General features: G+C 46.6%; 2 protein-coding genes across 6 annotated transcripts in view; both read left to right on the top strand.

The window, feature by feature from the left end:
- LOC104912189 (natural killer cell receptor 2B4-like) overlaps positions 1-820 on the top strand; it is an 8,733-nt gene extending 7,913 nt beyond the window's left edge. The window contains exon 12 of the transcript XR_794455.3: positions 546-820. The gene's annotated coding sequence lies outside the window, so the exon portion shown is untranslated. The remainder of the gene's footprint in view (positions 1-545) is intronic.
- Positions 821-1,115: 295 nt separating this feature from the next.
- Positions 1,116-17,637, top strand: LOC104912188. 5 transcript variants are annotated; one of them, XM_010715292.3, is made up of 13 exons: positions 1,221-1,408; positions 6,521-6,575; positions 7,726-7,839; positions 8,689-9,030; positions 12,098-12,367; positions 12,455-12,571; positions 13,701-13,802; positions 13,940-14,065; positions 14,282-14,374; positions 14,698-14,790; positions 15,196-15,242; positions 15,874-15,975; positions 17,264-17,637. In XM_010715292.3, exons 3-12 carry the CDS (start codon positions 7,824-7,826, stop codon positions 15,964-15,966), a joined length of 1,299 nt encoding a protein of 432 aa, XP_010713594.1. In that variant the 5' UTR covers positions 1,221-1,408; positions 6,521-6,575; positions 7,726-7,823; the 3' UTR covers positions 15,967-15,975; positions 17,264-17,637. The 5 variants fall into 5 exon arrangements, with proteins under 5 accessions (XP_010713592.1, XP_010713594.1, XP_010713595.1 ...); XM_010715290.3 differs by lacking the exon at positions 1,221-1,408 and adding an exon at positions 1,116-1,203 and having other exon boundaries at positions 15,874-17,637; XM_010715293.3 differs by having other exon boundaries at positions 14,701-14,790; positions 15,874-17,637.
- Positions 17,638-19,453: the final 1,816 nt, after the last annotated feature.

The following is a 19,453-nucleotide window of genomic DNA, read 5'->3' as shown; positions in this document are numbered from 1 at the left end:
AAAACAAAAAAAAAACAACTTATTTATTCTAGCAGGCTGAGGTAGGCTGTGGGATGCAATGATCAGACCATGGAGGGAGATGCTTGTCCCAGCACAGAGTGCCCCAGTGATGCTGAGCCCTGGGACACACTGCCAGCAGGATGCAGTGCTGCTGCCCACAACTAAGCTGCTCTGCTGGTTGCCTGTCTGATGCAACGTTGACAAGTAGAAGGACAGAAGGAAGCAGGGCATAGCAACTGTCAGAATCTCTAGCAGCGACCTAGAAGGGACCTCTTGCCAGTATTGATTTGAAGAAGTAATAGCACAAAATATTCTGTTAATATATCCTTACAAGTATAGCTGATGAATTGTTGTATAATACAAGTAATGCTTGCCTGCGACACCATGGTAGCCTTTACATGTTATGGGTGATAACGGTGATGTTGCACTGTGAATGGGGAGGCACGTCATAAGACTGTTCTGTTTTAACGTGATACAAGTTATAATAACATAGTTAAACTTGCTAATGTTTGTTGATGGATACCCCTGCCCTGCAATCTGTTTAGGTAACAGAAAGAGCTGTGTCTCTGAACCAAGGAGATACGGAAGTTCTGCTGAGTCTGGCTACCAAGAAAATAGGGGTCCTGCTTGGAATGGATCACTGAATATGTAACATACTGCTGGGAAAACTTCTGCTTAGACAACAGAAGTTATGATATAAACAGAAGATCTTTTGTGTAAGGTATGCATGATAGGAGGATTACCTCTCATTACCCCCGTGCTGCCCATGAGAATACCTGCTTAACAGTAATAAAACTTTTGCTGCTAAGTCTCTTTGCATCAGTTTCTTCCACTGGGAGTGTCTTATCCTCTGGAGAGGCTGTCATCCAAAATCCAGGAAGAAAACTCTTTAACTCCAATGTGGTGTTAGAAAGTGGCATTCCTTTATTCCTCACGATACGTACCAGGTGACTGGACAAGCACAGCCGTGCTCTGTCAGAGCTCAGGTTCTACGTTTACACAGTTAAGATACACATATGCAGTATGCTGGCATATATATATGTATATTCATTCTTTTTCAAAGACTCATTAATATATGCTAATATCCCTCTGGGCATGCTCAGTGATATCTAGGGTGGTTGAGTGCCCACCTACTTCCCCATTTTTCACCATCAGCTTCATCACTGAGATTTCTTCCTCCAAATTGGGGAAAAGCAGATAAAAGTGAGTCAATTTCAATTTCTTGTTAATTTCTTGTTAGGCCGTAGCGAGCCACTTTCTAATGTGTGGAACAGAGGGACAAAAAAAATAAAAGCGTTCTGCTATGATTGTGTCAGAAAACGGCCTGGGCTGCCAGAAAGCACCGCCCACCACAGCCAGTGCCTCTCACAGTGAGAGCAGGGGCCTTTTGGGGGAGCTGGAAGAGGAGGTGAGTGCGTGCGTGGCCTGGGCTGGCTGGGTGGTGGTGGGGAGGGGTGGATGGATAGGAAATGGGGGAACAGGGGCAGAGCAAAAGGGGTAGGGATGGAATGAAGGGGATGGAGCCGTGGGACTGGAGCTATGGGGACGGGGGACCCTGTACTGCTTCCCAAACGGTGCTCCCATTCTCCCCTGTAGGGTACCTGGTTCTGCACCTCTAGCTCGTCCAGCCCTGTAAACAGCAAATCTATAGCACTTCTGTAGTGTTTTAGAGCTGACAAACAACCTCTCGCTGCCTGCCCAGCGCTCCCCCAGCTTTAGCTGCCTGCACCCAACCCCTGATCGTTGCTTGGCATCTCCATACCTCCAGTACTAGCTGTGAGGCTCCCTAAAACAGAGGTGCTAATTGCTGGGCGTAGGGCTGCAATTTTTTGTCACGAAATTCGTTTTTAGTATGGTTCATTTCCCTCCCCCCTCTTTTTTAGTTACTCTCGCTTCTGTTAGAGCACAAAATGAAGAATGCAAAAATCTGAGCCCCCAGCTGTCCTGCTGCTTGCAGAGGGTGAAACTTGTTTTTTTTCCTACCGTGTAACTGCCAGCAAGCGGTTTTTCTTTCTTTTTTTTTTTCACTGTTTCATGGTTTTGACTGTTCTTTTGTTCGGTAAGGCAGAACTGACTGAGGGAGAAGTTTCTCACAGCTGGACTTCCTGATTGCTAATGTATTTAAACTTCTGAATATAATGGTTTGTGTTTCTTCCGTTATGGAAGTCCACAGATAATAGCTTTTGCAGCACACTGCTACAAAACAGGAAGGCTGTCAACAAGAAGAAATATTTGCCAGCTGTACATCAGCTCCATCCATCTCTGTACTCAATCATATATGCTGGTTCTATGTGCCTCTGAGAGCATTTATTCCCGTTGAAGATCTGTTGTCAGTAAGCTCAGGGGCAGTGTGTACGCAGTGCTTCAGTGTGATATGCATCACAACCTGATTCTGAGCTACCCTGGGAAACATACAAAGATATGGGCATGGTAAGGTCTAAGATCTCCTCAGGTAAATTCAGTTGTAACGGCAACAAACAGTCTGTTAAATATTTACTTATATCCCGCTACAATACTTTGATCTATCTATTCTTTACTGGTGGTGAGCCATGATGATATGGTATGACTTGAAAAGAGAAACATAAAGGTAGAGAGATATCACTACTCTTGGATCCAGTGATACCACTTAGTTAGGGCCATTGCTCTGGTGGTGGGTGCACACGTGAACGCCACTCTTCTGCCTCCTGTGTGCTTCCCCCAGCTGCTGCAAATGAGACAGAGGACTCTTGTGGTTAGCAGGCCTCTAAAATGTGATCAAGGCTTTACTGCTGCGTAAGCGCAGCTTGAGATTTGGAATCGTGTTAATGGGTCAGAGGGAATTCTGTGGGTCTCACTCCCTCCCTGCCCTCCTTGGGCACAGGCATCGTTTGTGAGATGTCCCCTCCTTAATTAAGTTTGCCTGTTATGATGCAACAAGTCTGCATATTGTTACATGGTAAGAGAAGTCTGTCCAGAGCAGTGCTTCAGCTGCTCCTTTTCTCTTTTAGCAAGTATTTGGTACATGAACCCTTCTGCTTCTCTGCTTTTACAGCACACGATGCATAACATGCTGTGTGTCCTGATGGGGGCAGATAATTACTGAGTGCCCATCCCAACGCTGATCTGCAGTTATCCTCCCCACCCACGCTCTGATAGCAGCCCATATCACTGAGCAGAAGCTTGGTTTCATTTTTGAGGGCTGCATGCTAACTGCATAAGCTGTTTTCCATTCCTTTTCTTGACCCATAGAAGGAAGTCCCCTCGCCTCGTGCTGTTCCTGTTTTTTGAGTGGCTGCTGATACTGCCCCATATAAGGATCATAAAATTGGAAAGGAACCTTTGGAGACCACCAAGTCCAAACCCCCTGCTAAAGCAGGTTCCCTATAGATTACACAGGAAAGTATCCGGGGTGGTAGTGAAGATCTCCAGAGGAGACTCCACCACCTCTCTGAGCAGCCTGTCCCAATGTTCTGCCACTCCCATTTTAAATTTTTTTTTCTCATATTCAAGTTCCAGTTAGTGCCATTTGGTGCCCTCTTGTTACGCACCACTGGTGTGTACTGAAGAACCTGTTTCCCTCACTCAACAGGGAAATGCCAGTCTGGTTTCACTGGGACAGAGTTGATTTCGTTCATAGTGTCTGCTATACTGCTGTTTCAGTTTTAGGATAAAAACAATGTTGAAAACAGGCTGTTGTTTTTATCGCTGTGGAGCAGTGCTGCACACAGCTAAAGACCTTTTCATCCTTCAGTTTCTGGCACTGTGCGGGCTGGCGAGGCAGGAAGCTGGGAGGGGTTAGGAGGGGAAGGGAGCTGGGAGGGGAAGGGAGGGGAAGGGAGCTGGCAGGGGACAGGACCAGCTGACCTCAACTTGACCACAGGGGCATTCCGTAATACATGACATTGTGAAAAAAAAATGTGAAAAATGGCGACTGAGCAGCTGCTGTGTGGGAGCAGGTAGGCATTGGTTATCGGATGGGGAGCAGTTGCCGTGTGTATCTATATATCTATATATATAAATATCATTACAATCTTTTCTTTCTTGGCATAGATATTTTTATTTCAACCCACGAGTTTTACTTTTTTTTTTCTTTTTCTTTCTATTCTTCTGGGCTAAACTACAGCACCGCCCTTTAGATATTTCTAAGCTTCGATAAGATCCCCTCTCAGTCTTCTCTTCTTCATGCTGAACAGCCCCACATCCTTTACTCAAAGGAGATGCTCCAGGACTCCCATCATCTTTGTGGTCCTCAGTGGATATAGAAGTTCCCTGTCTGTCTTGAACTGAGGAGCCCAGAACTGAACACAGTGCTCCAGATGTGGCCTTACCAGGGCAGAGCAGAGAGGGAGGATCACTGCCCTTGTCCTGCTGGCCACACTCACGTTAATGCATTGCATTATCATTGGCCTCCTTGGCCACAAGAGCACACTGCTGGCTCATGGCGATGCTGTTGGCTACAAGGACACCCAGGTTCTTCTCTGCAGAGCTCCTTTCCAGCAGGTCAGCCCAGAACTGGTACTGATCTATTCAGTTATTCCTCCCCAGGTGTAGGACTCAGTTCTTGACCTCACTGAACCTCATCAGGTTCCTCTTCACCCAGTTCTCAGCCTGTCCGGGTTTCACTGAATGGCAGCACAGCCTTCTGGTGTGCCAGCCACTCTTCCTGGCTTTGTATCTTCAGCAAACCAGCTAAGGATACACTCCTTCATCCAGTTCATTGATAAAGATGTTGAGCAAGACCAGACCCAGTACCAACCCCTGGGGAACTCCCAGTAGTTAAAGGCTAAACTCTGCACTGCTGATCACAGCACAGAGCTCTGCCAGTCAGCCAGTTCTCAGTCCACCTTCTTGTCTGCCCATCTATCCCACGCTTCCTCAGCTTACCTGCAAGGATGTTGTAGGAAACAAAAGCTTTGCTGAAGTCAAGGTAGACAACATCCACTGATCTCCTTTCACCTACCCACCCAGTCACAACATCACAGAAGGCTATCATATTCGTCAAGCAGGATTTCCCCTTGGTAAATCCACGTTGACTACTGCTCCAACAGGCAAAATGGAGAAAATAACTTGCACACCAGTGTTTTCCACTTATGCTCCCAGGGCTTTATATTCTTTGATCCTGCCCATGCTCCAGCTCCCAGTATAACCTATGCCCACATGCAAGAGCAGCAGCAGACAGCTGCTATCTGGGGAGCCTCACTGCCTTTAGCAGAAGGCTCTCTTTGTGGGCCTGTCCTCCCTCTCCATGTTCAGCTAAAACTTCTTCCAACCTCTGCCCCTGTGGAAAGTTTTAGCATTTGCTGTCAATCCCACACTGTAGCAAACATTCATGGGAGGAGGTGATTTTCAGTTCCTGGCACAGACTTCCTCACAGACAACAGAACTCTTCAGAGACTGAGATAACGAGCTGATGTTGACATGAATTCCTTTCCCCGGGGGACCTTATTTATTTCTCCCTATCGCAACCGGAGAAGATAGACGAGGGATCTGTTTTATAAATTGCAGCAGCAATTTGCAGAGGAACTGCATTGCATGCCTCTTTGCAAACTTGAAGCAATACTGTCTGGGTGCCTGGACATTGCTGACTGTGGCCTAGAACATTTCATTTCTTTTCTGAGTGCTGCAGTTTTGTGCAATTCATCTGAGCTGGAGGACATTTCTGTTCCTAGTCCTGAGCCAAAAAAGGAAGGTCCTCCAAACCACCATTCTTCCTCCAGAGGAGCCTTTCTTGCAAACTTGCCTTGTTCTTTACTGGGGAGCCTCAGCCCCTCCCTGTGTGCACAGGGAGAGCTGGGATGGACTCCAGAACCCAGATGCCCACATTGGGAAACAGGGTGTGCCAGCTGGAAAATGGAAACCCTTCATCTCTAAATAGTGCCTCCTCCACAACCTTTGCTCCCACATCCTTCAAATAGCTGTACATACCAGTAAAGAATATTTTTCTTGTTTCCCTCTTAAAAGCCTCAACTGTTTCTTGCCTAAACCTCAGACGTCACGAGGATGCCACAGAAAAGGCTGGAAAGTGGCAGATTTTTGCATTGGCAATCCCACAGCCCTTTGTCCCATAATGTCCTCCAAGGTCACAGGCATTTTGCAGAGGGAAAGCAGACCTCATTTCCCACTTTTTCTCCACTTCAAAGAACTCGCAGAGGATATTCTTTGAGCCCATGAAGCTCCACCAGCAGCCCCGAATGTGTGCATTCACATACAAGCCTTGCCACCAGGGCTCTGTGGCCTGCAGCAACCGCTCTGCCTCAGATAATGCAGTGCACAGAAGTTCATGTGATTTCTTCTAAAAGCTCATTTCCTGAAGTCCTTTGATCAGGGCAGAAGCCACAGAGCAGCCATCAGCCCCTTGGGTGGTGAGGACAGCAGGACTGGAGGTCTCCATCGCAGGCTTGAACATGATGTGCCCTGCCTATATCCTTCTCTCCTTGGGTTTTGGCTACTTTTGGGGTTAGGATGTTGAGTTGGGAATGGGCTCAGAGTGGTCCAGGGCAGCTCCATAATTGAAATGGTTTTTTTTCTTCCTTTCCTTCAGATGCTCCTCTGAGCTACGGTGAGGCCCATGGAAGACAAATGGATGTTGCCAGGAGGTAATGACTATCTGAAGTGGACTCAGCTTTCAGCACAGGGCCTCATCTGTGCATCAGAGCTTCTTTTCCCACTGTCTCAATTCAATTGTTGGAGGGGGAGGTTCGACATATATATACCTGGAGGAAGATTAAGGCAGTAAAAGTGCATGTCCATAGTACATGCCCTTCCCGTTGGGTAATTGGCAGTTGATCATCCGATTGTGGCACGGTGGGCAGCTAGGTGTGGGCACTGACTGCATGGTGGTCCTCTCCTCTGAGACAACCTCCATAAGTCAGCTTGAATGCCCAAAAGAAGCAACAGTCGTGTATAGTTCTCTTACCGCTGTGCTCATGGTAACATTAACCCCAAAAACTTGTTGAGCAGGTTATGTTTTAGATGGGTGTCACTGAACAAGCTTTGAGCCAAAAATTGTGTCCAGCTTCTTACACCCAGCCAGACTGTGTCCCTAAACATGTCCATAAAGCAGATCACCTTGCACTCTCTTCTGGTCCCGTCTGAGACTTTAATTTCGGGGCGGTGAAATCCCTTAATTGGAAATATGAACTCCTCCATCATCATTCTTCTGCCAGAGCTTAGCAAATCCCAGCAGTAAATGCAGTCCCTGTTGTCAAGATGCCAGTGCTAGTGTCTGGGCTCTGAAGGCAGCTATGAGCATGGTTGCACCTCATTGCAAAGTGCATTGTGCACAGGCAGATTGTGCTTGAGATCTCCCATTAAACAGATCAGCATTGTACACACTGGAGTTTCTAGAGTAAAGAAAGTCTCCTAAAAATACAGAAAGTCCAGAGAGCAAAAGCTAAAAGAATTATGAGACAAAGCTCAAATAGGCCAGAAGCATTCAATTTGGAGAGAAGTGGCTGGGATGGAAGTGGAAGTTAGGTTTTCCAAGTCATTAAGAAGGTGGATAAGGCAGATGCAGTGTCTGCAACCACTCGAGAGCTAAGTCATCCTGAGTAGATAAGGGAATGTACTCAAGCTGAGGAAAAGTGCTTCGGTATATGCAGGGAACATGACCATAATGGCCAGCAGCTCTTTAAATGAATACTGAAGGAACAAAGTAGAGCTGCAGCATTACAAACACACAGTACATGGGAAGGGGTGCAGACAAGACGGCAACAGCATTACCACTTTGCATGGTGTCATTTGCAGGTGGGGACACTATTCCTAGAGAATCCCCCCCAAGAGCACATCGTTGCAGGAGGAGCTCAGACCTAATGAAGGCCTAAGGGCACCTGCAGATCTTGGCCATGTCAATCACATACTGTGAGTACAAGAGAAGAACTCAACTGTGCATATCTTTGGGCTGGGTGCTGCTGGGCAGCTGTGCTGCTTCAGCAGAGCTGGGAGAGGTGGGGGGCAGGTCCTGAAGCATTTTCATGTTCCCTTGCACCTCTGTCTTGGTCAAGGAATGAGCATCTCAGCAGGTGCTGCAGTATCATTGTGCCTAGGTACCACTAGGTCCTGTTGCTGGGACAGCCTTAGGGTGAAGCTGTGCTGAGTGTGGTCCCATTGAGCAGTAACCTCCAGTATAGAAGAAATGCTAAGTCACAGCTTGAACCAGTGATTGAGCACCTGGTGGGGAGGCAGGGCCAACCCAGGGGAGCTCAGGTGCATGCAATGTACCTGAGTGACCAGAAAGGGTGGAGCCAGAATCCACCCCTTCCCACACCTCATTTAAGGGTTGGCAGTGGAGGTGAGGGTATCTTGTTGGAGATCCCTGCCTACCTGAGCTCTTCCAAGGGTAAGCAGCTTCCTTCCTTTGTTTCTGTGATCATTGCTGTTGCATTTGATCAAATTCTCACTCATTTCAGCCTAGGATCTTGCTGCTCTGCTCTCATTGTTGCACTTTTCATCATGTTACTCTCAAGGAGTACGGAGCTCTGTTATTCTCCTTCCAAAAGCAAAGAACTGTCTGAGCTTGCTAGGAACCATTTATATAACAGGTCTACAAAAGTGATGTGTTCTTATCTTAAAAAGGGGGAAGTAAATCAGATGTGGTATATGTGGCATAATGGGGGCCAAGAAATCAACAAGTCTGTGAGCCAGTCAGGTTGTACTCTGGTTTTTCTTTTAAACTAACCCACCGTGCTCTGGCATCTCTCTTGTTTCCAGGCGTGTCGTTTCTTTTCCTGAGATCCTGCCTTGGGGTGGAAATCACAGAAAGAAAACTTGCAGCAGAAGGATCCTCTGTCATGATGCATGCACCGGCGATCAGCAATGTGAACATCACTGAGTGGGAATACATAGAGGGCAGCACACCCAAATTAATCTTGCAGTACTATGCCAACTTGCAGTCTACAGTCATTTACACCGCATACAGAGGCAGAGTGGTTTTCTACCAAACGAATGGCTCGCTTCTCCTGCAGCAGCTGCAGGAGGCAGACAGTGGCCTCTATAAAGCAACAGTTGACCTGATGCAGGACAGGGCTAGGACAACTATCCTGGAAGTAATCAGTAAGTCAGAATAGGTTGAAAGGATGTTTTGCTCTGACAAAGATCTGCTGTATGACAGATGAGATCACAAGTCCACAGACTGGACTGGAGGATTTTCTGGTTTTATCACTGCTTTGAAAGATATGGACAGGAGTCAGGCACCCTCTTCCTTAACATATACCTCCTTGTTTCAGCATTAGCAGCTGAATTAGCAGGAGGTGAATGTCCTAAAATGTCTTCTGACCTTAGAATTGTAAACTCAAAGCATGGCTAGGGTTGGGAAGGACTTTAAAGACCACGCAGTTCCAAAACTTGCCCGTGGCAGGGACAACTTCCACTAGCCCAGGCTGCTTTTTAGCTAAACATGATGGCTTCTCTTATGCCCCATGCTTCCCCACACCACTGCTATGTGTGAGCAGCCCTTTCCTCTTGGAAGAAAGTGTCCAGAAAGTCCCTGTCATCACTTCCTAGCATAATCCTACCTGGCACCCCCTTCAGGCTGCTATCCCTGACCCAGGGGTGCCATGCCTGTCCTCTGAGAGTCAGCACTAGCCATCCTTGAGTTGGCACAGTGGCTTGATGGCAGCAGTTGTTGAACTTTGTAGTTATTGCCTTGCACCTGCAGTGTCTTCTGCCTCTCTGAGCTGAACCAAGGCTGAGTTGCAAAGTGGGAAGGTGCTGCTCTCCCTGCGGGGCTCACAGTTCTTGCACCTCAACCAGGGCTGGCTTTTAGGAGGGAGGAGTGGCAGTCTCACTCCAACTGCTAGATAAAGGGGGGAGATTCTTTGATATACCTGGAATAAGACTGAGACACAAGAAAAGTCAAATGTTGTCTGACCAGTTTATTATCAGTTTAAAGTGATGGGGAAGGGAAAGAGTAGTTATTATTACAAATTAGATGATGGGGAAGGGAAGGTGGGTGATAGGAAAAGAGCAAGACTTTTATGTAAAGCAGGGGCCGATTCTCCTGGCTACCTGATGAATAAAAAAAGGAAGTGTATGGGCAAAGGAAGGGAGGGGGAGAGAATGAAATGTTCTGTACAATCACTACAAAAGATTTCCTGGGTTTGGTGACAAATGTTGCCCTGATCTGTTGGACTTCTCCATCAGTTGAAGAGGTTACAAAATACCCAGAAGATAAAATGTGTTGAATAAGTTGAATCAAACACAGGCTCGTACAAGGAATGGAAATAAGAGCTACAATAGGACAAAGTAGATAAAAATAGAACACGTTTTACCTATGGGCCCTCTGGAAGCAAAGAAAAGAGATCAAAATCTATGTTGTTCTAAATTGGATGGGGACATGAGCTATTTGCTGTATACCTTTAGCAATTTGCTTAACAACATTACCATTGTTGTCAGTCTTTAGCCAAGAATTAGAGTCACTCAGGTTTGCCGTAGACACTCCCTTCTTTGGCTGGTAAGTGGTCAAGAACCACGCAGTGCTGGAATATTGCTGCTCGCATCTGTGTGGCTTGATCTGCAAGGAGATCCAGGGCATGAGTCATTTCAGTAGTAATAATTTCAAGGAGGGTTTGTAATCTGAGAATGCAGTTCAGGTTACAAAGAGGTTCTCGAGCACCACTAACCCATTCGTTGGGGTTCTGGGTAGCTGGCCCGTGGTGTTTGATTATACACTGAGGCAGCCAGTTGTCCTTAGTCCAAGTTTGGCTGCTACCACTTGTTGTGGAGGTGTCAATGGACTGTCATCATCTGAGAACATCATATGCTTTGACACCTAATTCATCACCACCTGTCCCCAGGAGCAAAAAGAATACTAGGAGAATTGTTCCCACGTAACGTACCCCAGAAGAATTTGTAGGTAGTTGCCCGTCAGTGTAACGGGCACAAATCCACTAGTGTCCCTTCAGTGCTGCTGATTCATTTTCAGATATCCATTCCACAGCAGGCTTATTTACATGTTCTTTACCTTGGAAGTATGTGGTGTTCAGAGGTCCTGCCACATTACAGTTCCAGCCTTTACCAGTATCAGTTTCATCCCTGCACCACTTACAACTCCAAGCTCCGGCAGGGGCTTGCGGGTGAATTCATACCTCCGGTTTTTGAAAACAGCGTGCTGTTTATGGAGGACCAAAAATAAGGAAACCCATCCTCAGTTCCCAAATGATTATACCACCCCTATTTATAATTAGTGTGCTTTCCTATCTTGTAACCCGTTTTACGATAAATCCAAGTGCAACTGTTAGTCCCAACCTAGATACCACCTATTCAGACAGTAAATCGATTGGGTGCTGCAATCAATTCTGCTGTAGTTACTTGCCAGCCACTTGAGGGCAATAAGGGTTGAAACCCAAGGCTGGGTGGGTCCTCCACAGACCCAGCAGTTGATGAGGTTAAAAATGTTTGCTGCTTGCTCAACCAGTTGGCTAAAAGAGTTCTTTATACCATTCTCTTAATCCCCAAATTCTTGAAGGAGATAACGGATTGTTCTGGGAGTCGTGACCCATACAGTACATCAAAACAACAAAATTGACATTTTGCTCTACAAACCCAGCCTAAACTTCTGAATATTACAAAGATAATCATTAAAATATAAATGATTAAAATCAACTGCCTTACTGCATTCTGTCCATATTTTCACGTGTAGTTAATTAAGTATTGGGCAACCCTCCACCCACGATGTCCATAATTTGTATTCCAGCTGTTGACAGTTAGGGATTACAGTTCCTTCTAATGCTGCCTGGGTTGTTTCTCCTTGAGACATAACCTGTATTTATCCTTGCAGTTGTATATACCTGCAGGTTTCAGTGGTTCTGGAAGCCCCCTAATTATAAAGGGGTCATCTTCTTGGGATTGATGGGCATCATAGTGGGTAATTTGTGCTGCTGCTGAAGCTTTCTATCATAGATCAAGTGAGGACAAGCAGCCTTTTTGAACACTTTCTGCTAATTGGTCAACCTTCCCAGTAGTGGCAAAAGGGTCTCCTTTTTCTAGTGGGTTAGGGCTGCCTGCCCAACAGGCAACCCTCTGCATAAAGGACCAGGGGGCCTGATTGTTACCATTAGTCAAACATACCTCTTACAGAGGCAATCCAAGGGAGTGCTGCCATGTAACTCTTGTTTTCCAGAGCCCGTACCCCAGCCTGAACTCCTGAAGAGCTCAACCCTGAACTGTTCTTTCATCAAGTTGACCTGCCTGCTGCCCAATGGAACCGTGGCTGCTGTCTCTTGGAAGAAGGATAGACGTTCTCTTACCCCACAAAATTATTATCAGCTCACTCAGAACTCCGCTGAGTTGTGGATAAGGAAGGGAGACAAGTCAAACTGTGGCTCCTACTCCTGCAATGTCAGCAATGCCGTAAGCTGGAAGGAGGCAACCTTCAACCTCAAGATAGCAGGTAAGCATCAGCCTGTGGGGGGGCCAGTGCTTTGCTGCATGTTTCGGAGTTGTCCTCAGTGTTAGTTCCCCTCACTTCACTTTGCAGGTCTCTCGCCTCCTCTCCGTGGTGCACTGAAGATGACAGTGGCTGCACTGGCTCTCGCTGTCATCACTGCCATCAGCTTTGTCATCTGGCTCCTGCAGCCAGGGAAGCACAGACTTGGTGAGTGCCCACACTGAAATCCCCAAACTGAGCCCTCTCTCCATGCCATGGAGAGCACAGAGGGTGCAGTAAAGCCTTTCTCTACTAGCTCACTTTGGTAGTTGGAGGAAGAACCTTGCTCAATGTTCATGGAGTTCATATACTTCTTATGCATCTGTATATTGCACAGAAATATAGAGTCCTAGCAGCAGTTAATCCCAAATGGCTTTGGGAGAAATCATGCTACTTATGCTATGTATACAATGCATGCCATGGTATCATGGTATGAAGCATGCTAGTCTTTCCTCTGCCATTTCTTGGGCATCCCTGGGCTGAAACAGAACAGGCAGGACACAAAGAGCTTTCCTGCATGAAGTTGCTGAGAGCTGACCCAATACCATGTGGCACTGGTTTTTGTGACCAAGCTCACAGGTATTTGGGTCAGGACTCTGCATAATGCTGTGCATCCATACCTAAGCCTACAGGTTAATGTGGGCACTTCAATGACAATCAATATGTTGGTTATTAGAAAGCAAACCATAAGACCTAGCCAAAAGAAAGACCACCCATAGTCTTTGTAGTCTTCTTCTATCTTCTTCTACCCATCAAGGACAAGAACAATCCCCAGTATGAACGAGATCAACTGAGGAACAGAGGTGAAGCCCAACCATACATGGGAATATTGTCCTAGACTAATCTGTCTCCCTGTATTAACAGTGGAGTTATGAATTAGGTCCTGTTTTGGGGGTAATCTTTCCTGAGGAGCTCTATGTGCCCAATGCTTGTGGTGAGAACTTGTGCCATCTGAGTTCTTTGTAAACTGGATCTCCAGAAGAAATCCAGTGCTTGCCACACTGCCACTGGGCAGAAGTGTATTAAGGTGCCAAACCAGATGAAATTGCTGTTTTGTTCAGCTTAGAGCAACCCTAGACCTGGCTGGAATCTCAGTCTCTCCAGAAGTCAAGCAAAGCTTTTGTAAGCCTATCAAAACCCTTTGAAGTCCACCAGGTTTTGCAATCAGGGGTTCAAAACCTTGGGGATTTGATTCTTTACAAAGAAAATTTGTGCTTGCATTTATTTTCCTTCACAGGCTGCACCTCATTGGTGAGGTCCTGAGCTCCAATTCAAGTCTGATTGCCTTTTTTAACAGGAAAAGAAGCACGGACATGGCTAACTCTACCCATGATAGGGCTGCTGGGCATCTCATGTCTTCTCCTGTTTGTCACCTCTGTCATCTGGATGCAGGAAGAAGGTAAGATTCGCTGAAGCTGTGCATCCTTGTCTGATGTCCTGGTAGCTGACTGGTAGAAATCAGTGTTGGGGTTCACTGCTCAGCCTCAACCAGAAGCTTTCCCATTCCAATTCTTTGTTTAATTCTTTTTCCCATAGGTCCTTCTGCTGCCTTCATCCTGCATGGGCTTTGCTTCCTTGCTGCAGTCATCTTGACTATGGTGCTGATCGCCATGAACTTTCAGCGCAGACCAGAAGCACTCACCCAGCCCCTACTCCAGACCTGTGAGTTGCTGGTGGGGACACAAACCCCTGGTGCTAAAAGCCCCATAAGAGCCCAGGAGCAGCCTCTGAGGTTATCATTACAGGAGGGATGAATGCTGGTGTGGGGCACATCCATGCACGGTGCCCATGCCCTGCTACCCACTGATGCCCATCTCCTCCCTGTACCAGCTCCTCTTCACCACTGCCCTCACCCATCAGAAATTCTCCTCTCTCCAGGCCATCCTGTCATCCTATGCAGTACAGCCATGACAGTGGCAGTCAACTTGTCATTCTCCTGCCTCTTGTTCCACAACTTCCAACAGGTCCACGGTAAGGGCTAATTGGGTTTTCACTGCATGTGCCCTTGCTTGCCTTCCTCCTGGGGGAGGGCTGGGGTGTCTGTGGGGCTGGGCAGTGGGACTCCATGGGCGGCTTTGCAGGCTGGTGCTTCAGGAAGGGGATCTGCACTCCTTGTAGCGAAGGCAAGCCATGTGCTGAACAGGGAGGGAACAGCAGGGCAAGGTTTGCTCCTGGAGCTCAAATGTGTGAAATCTAAGGATGCTCTTCTCCACCTGCATCTGGGACATTCCAGCTCTGGAGGTGGTTACAGGGGATGGAAGAGAGACCACTGACACTTCTTGTTATCTCCCTAGCAGAGCGTGGCTGCTCAGAGACTGTCAGTGTGATTGCCAGCTGCATCCTTGCTGTCCTGGCAGCTCTCCTGCTGCTGCTGTTCTCCCTCTGCTGTAAGTACCCAATGGTTCACTTCCTAAATAGCTGCTTGGTCTCAAAGATCCTGGGCTCAGCTCTCACACTCCAGCGGCAGCTTCTGTGGAAAGAGGAATCCCACTCTTTCCAGGAGTATGCAGAGCATTTCAGAGTCCAGAACAGAGGAAATATTGCACAGCATAAAGCCAAAGGGTGGCATGTTAGTGGTGCAGGGCTTGCAGGCAAGATGGGTGTCCATTTCTGTGCTGCCTTCTTGCTCTCTATCTGAAGCAGAAATCTTGTGTTTCTGAAAATTGAGGGGTTCTGCCAAGCGAAAGCCTCTCATACCCACTGCACCCTGCAGCCCCATTTCCTTCCTATGCCCCATGAAGCACACACAGTGTTGGAAATCCAGCAGCTGATGCCCTCTCCTTCATTTCCAGATTACAAGAAGAAGATGGATGCCAGCACACAGACTACAAGCACCCAAGTAACTCACTGCCTGTCTCCTTCCCCTGCTATTGCTTTCAGAAATCCTCATTATTTAATGAGGAACATGCAATGCTCAGCAGAAAGCACCCAGCTGCCTTTCTGCAGGGTGACTTAGACTTGGTCATTACCCTGGGGGAGGCACCATGAGCCTGTTCTGGCCGTAGTGTAATTGATCCATGGGCACGTGGTGAGGAGCTCTCATGCCAAACGTGCATGTCAGTTTGGGTACAAACACGCTCCTGTCTTCCAAAACACAGAGCTGTGAGTGAGGGAAGCCACAGATCTACGGCATCGCCATTACATCTGCGTGCCCTCATGTTACACCCTTCAACACCTAACACCAGCCCTCAGATCCTGCTCTACCTTTTGGAGATACCAGGGGGCTTTGGGATCTGGGAACCCTTCTCTGTCCTGCAACTGTCATGGGGCAGCCCTGTCCCACCTTGGGAAGGGATCTCAGTGCCGTGGGGGATTAGGGCCCACCAAAAGAGATTATGGCCCACAAAGGGGATTGCCACCTACCTTAAGGGGATTATGGCCCACCAAAAGGGATTACAGCACACCAAATGGGATTATGGCCCACAAAAGGGGATTATGGACACCAAAAGCTCACCCCCATGTTTTTGCAGGGGAAAGAAAAAGATCGAGAACAGAGCCAAGACAAGGAGAGCAAACTGTCCCTTCAGCATCCTGGAGATGATATCACACAGGAGCCAGGCTAAAAAAAGGATGTAAGGCACTGCAAGCTCTGTCTGCTCTCCAGCAGAGTGTGGGGCAAAAATTCAACCAAAATGTTTTGTTTTGTTTTGTTTTAAAAAAAAAGAGGAAAAAAAAGGAGGAAAAAAGATACACATTCCAGACTTAGCTGTGGACAGTTCTGAGAAGTTCTGTTCAGCTGTCCCAGCTATGGTGTATTGCTACTATTTGTCAGCATGAGAGGAGTACTGGCCCAGCCAGTACATTTTGGCTTCAAAAGATTCCTATCCTGTTTTGCTTTTAGCACAGCTTCTGAGAGTTTCCAGTTCATTAACTGCTTTCTTGTTGTCTCCTTATATGGTGCCTTATAGCTACAGCTGCTTTGTAATCAGGCCTGCAGCTCCAGCACTGCCCTGTGTGCCTTAGAGGCAGGAGTCTTTATATGGCTTTTAAAGCATCCCAGACCTCAAATGCCCTGAGCTGATTTACATTCCAAGGATGCAGCCTTGTCCCACCGCATGTCAGTGTGCAGTGGGCACTGTCTGGGCTGACACCAGGACAAGGTGAGGGCGCAGTGCAGTGCTGACACAAGTTATGCCAAATAATTGTGTCATTTTGTTACACTGGCTAAGGATAGTTCTGTGAACAGTGAAAAATATGCAGCTTTGCTTTCAGTTTTGAAAAAGAAATTTGAGAATACGTTTCAAGATTGCAAAAAAATTTATCAACTTACGTTTGAAACTCCAGTTTCAGTTGACATAAATTCATTACATGTGAATTTTCAAATAGAGTGTGTTGAGTTGTGATCAGACATTCAACTGAAAAATCTGATCATGTCTCTTAACCAGATTTTCAGAAGCCTTCTCTTACCAGGGAGAAATACCCCTCAGTTCACAGTCATGCCTTATTTATGTTACTGCTTGTTGATAGTACACATATTTGTGAAAAAATATTATCAAGAAGAGTGCACTTCCTTGCATGGGAAGAGTAAAATTTAATCTCTGATGAACACTTTGAGAACTCACTAAGAATTGCAACCATTGCCACTGAAGCAACCTCATGCATCAGTTTCACAAAAACTAAGTCATATATCCCATTAATTTTGTGGTTTTATTGCTCACTTTTTTTTACGATGTTTTAATTTTTAAAAAGTTAAAATAAATTTTGTTACTTACATACAGTAGCTATATTATATACTTACTCTGAAAATAATGCCACCTATTTTATGATGTTGGCCCATGATTTTAGAGGCAGATGTTTGTAGGATAGCAGTAGAAGTTGAACCTTCCCACCAGTATTCTGTTACATGTTGCTGTGTGACAGATGGCAGGAGAGGGCAGTGTGACCAAATGGTGTCTGACGTGGAAGGACATGTGACCAAAGATGTGGAAAAAGTGGTAACTATGGACATTCAGCACCTGGTAAACGTTTATGGAGACCAACCAGTGTACGTGAGCACAGTAAGTAGGTGGATGGTGCATTGTGACAGTACAGTGGGTCACCTCCACTGGTGCACGTTTGGACAAGCATGGCATGCAGGCTTTTGTTCATTACTGATAAAAAAACCTAGCTAATGGTGGTGACTATGTTGAAAAATAATGCTTTCTAGCTAGTAATTTTATCTATCAAATATTGTTTTTGTGCTCCGTTTATCAGTTGAAGTTTCCATGAAAATACATGAGAAGTACTTTTGGATACTTTTGGAGTGACCTACCTATATACAGCTCAAAACAATTCTTCTTCAATCAATGTTGTCAAAGGGTTGGACACCAACTCACTAACACGTTCATTCATGAGAAAAAAAATGGAAAACCCATTTAGATCACCATTTCCATCACTTTGCTACAGCTGCCCCGATAACCATATCCCACGTGCATCCTTCTGTCTGCGTTCCCAGTGCGCAGAGGGAGGCCCCATGCTCTTTGGGACCCAGCTCTGGGGCTGGATCCTAACCCCGCAAGCTTTGCACCATGCTTTTGGAATCCAAGGGGTGGGAGGGAACCTTAAAAATCCAAGCTATAGCTCAGCGATGCCCGGGTCGCCACGAATCCCATCCCCAGGGCAGGGAAAGCTCTTGTCAAACGGCCAAGGCAGAAGTTCTTGGAGCCGGGACGCAGACAGTGCAATGGCACAACCTTTTGGCAGCGAGGGGAAGAGCATGACAGCATCTTTCCTCTAAGGAAAGAACCGAGAGGCCTCCAAACTCTGTATGCGGCACGTGGCAGTTACTCATTTGGCACACTAACAAGTTGATTTGTGTTTGAGAAGATTTTTTTTTAATTTACGTCTGACAGGAAAGACCTTCTGCTCTATAATGGACCGTTTTGAGTAGAGCTGCTGTCTGCCACACATCTGGACAACATCCCCACACTGGAAGGTTTATGAACCCAGACAAACCTTGCATCCTAATGGCCACCTTCCAGTGCAAAGTTGACATTTCCTATGTCCATATTCATAAGAAATTGTCCTCCTCCCCCCCCAACAGAAATAACAATGATTTTGTTATTTTTTAGCTTTCTCCAAACCTGGAGCAAGCACAAAAGCTTTTATTTTTCTTAGGACTGAGTGAGAGCAGTGATGTGCTGGTGCTTCAGGAACATTCCTGCCCAAGAATGTCTTGACAGAGAACAGTCCTGATCACCTCCACTGTGGTTGTGTTTCGTGATTTCTGGATTAACTTCCAGAATTTCAGGTAAACGTAATAATCTGCAGTAGTCCCAATGTGTATAGTTTGGTATCCCCTGCAGAATTTGAAGTGGTTGTCACCACTCGAAGAGTCCAACACCAATTTATTTCAACTTGAAACTATGGGGATATTCACTTTCATGGGGAATCAGAACAGTTACACACCATATTCCTAATCAGTCACTGAAATGTGGGAGTGTTTGTTTGACAAACTCCACGTTAGCATGCTTCTGAACAGGATTCCTTTTGTCTTCTTAAGCTCTTTTTTCCCTCAGAGGTGAAATATTTTCTTTGTCTTGCTAGATCACTTAGAACATTTCTATTTAACATGCCTTTGAGACAGTCAAGTTGAGGGCATTACACACATGCTGTGTGCATGCTGGACTGGATGGAGGGCCTCCAAATCACTCAGAGGTAAGCACGGATTTTTTTCTTCCCTTCACAAATTATGTATTCAACTTCAAAGTTTAAGAGACAAAGATTTTCTAGATCAATTGTGTGCAGATATGCTTTTTGAGCACAGTCCGTATTTTCTTGCTTGCACGCCCCTGCCTTGCCGCAGCCTTTTTGCACAGGGGTTATCTCCCAGACATGAAGACCACAGCCAAACAAACACCAAACAACGTCCAAACTTTATTATTTAAACGGACAAACAAGCAACAGCTCCATCGAAATTTTGTTCTTATGCTCCAGGCCTCGCACAGGACGGACACCGGAGCCCGGTGAGGAGTGAAGCTGGCAGCGCGCCGCCCGGCACCCCGTCCTGCCGCCGTCCCCCGAGGCGCACGGCGCGGCACGGCAGCACCTTGGACAGAGGCGCACCGCACA

This window comes from Meleagris gallopavo, chromosome 9, assembly GCF_000146605.3.
Source record: "Meleagris gallopavo isolate NT-WF06-2002-E0010 breed Aviagen turkey brand Nicholas breeding stock chromosome 9, Turkey_5.1, whole genome shotgun sequence".
NCBI lineage: Eukaryota > Metazoa > Chordata > Aves > Galliformes > Phasianidae > Meleagris > Meleagris gallopavo.
Note: the sequence above shows the minus strand (reverse complement) of the source record. Positions and strands in the feature narration are given on the sequence as shown.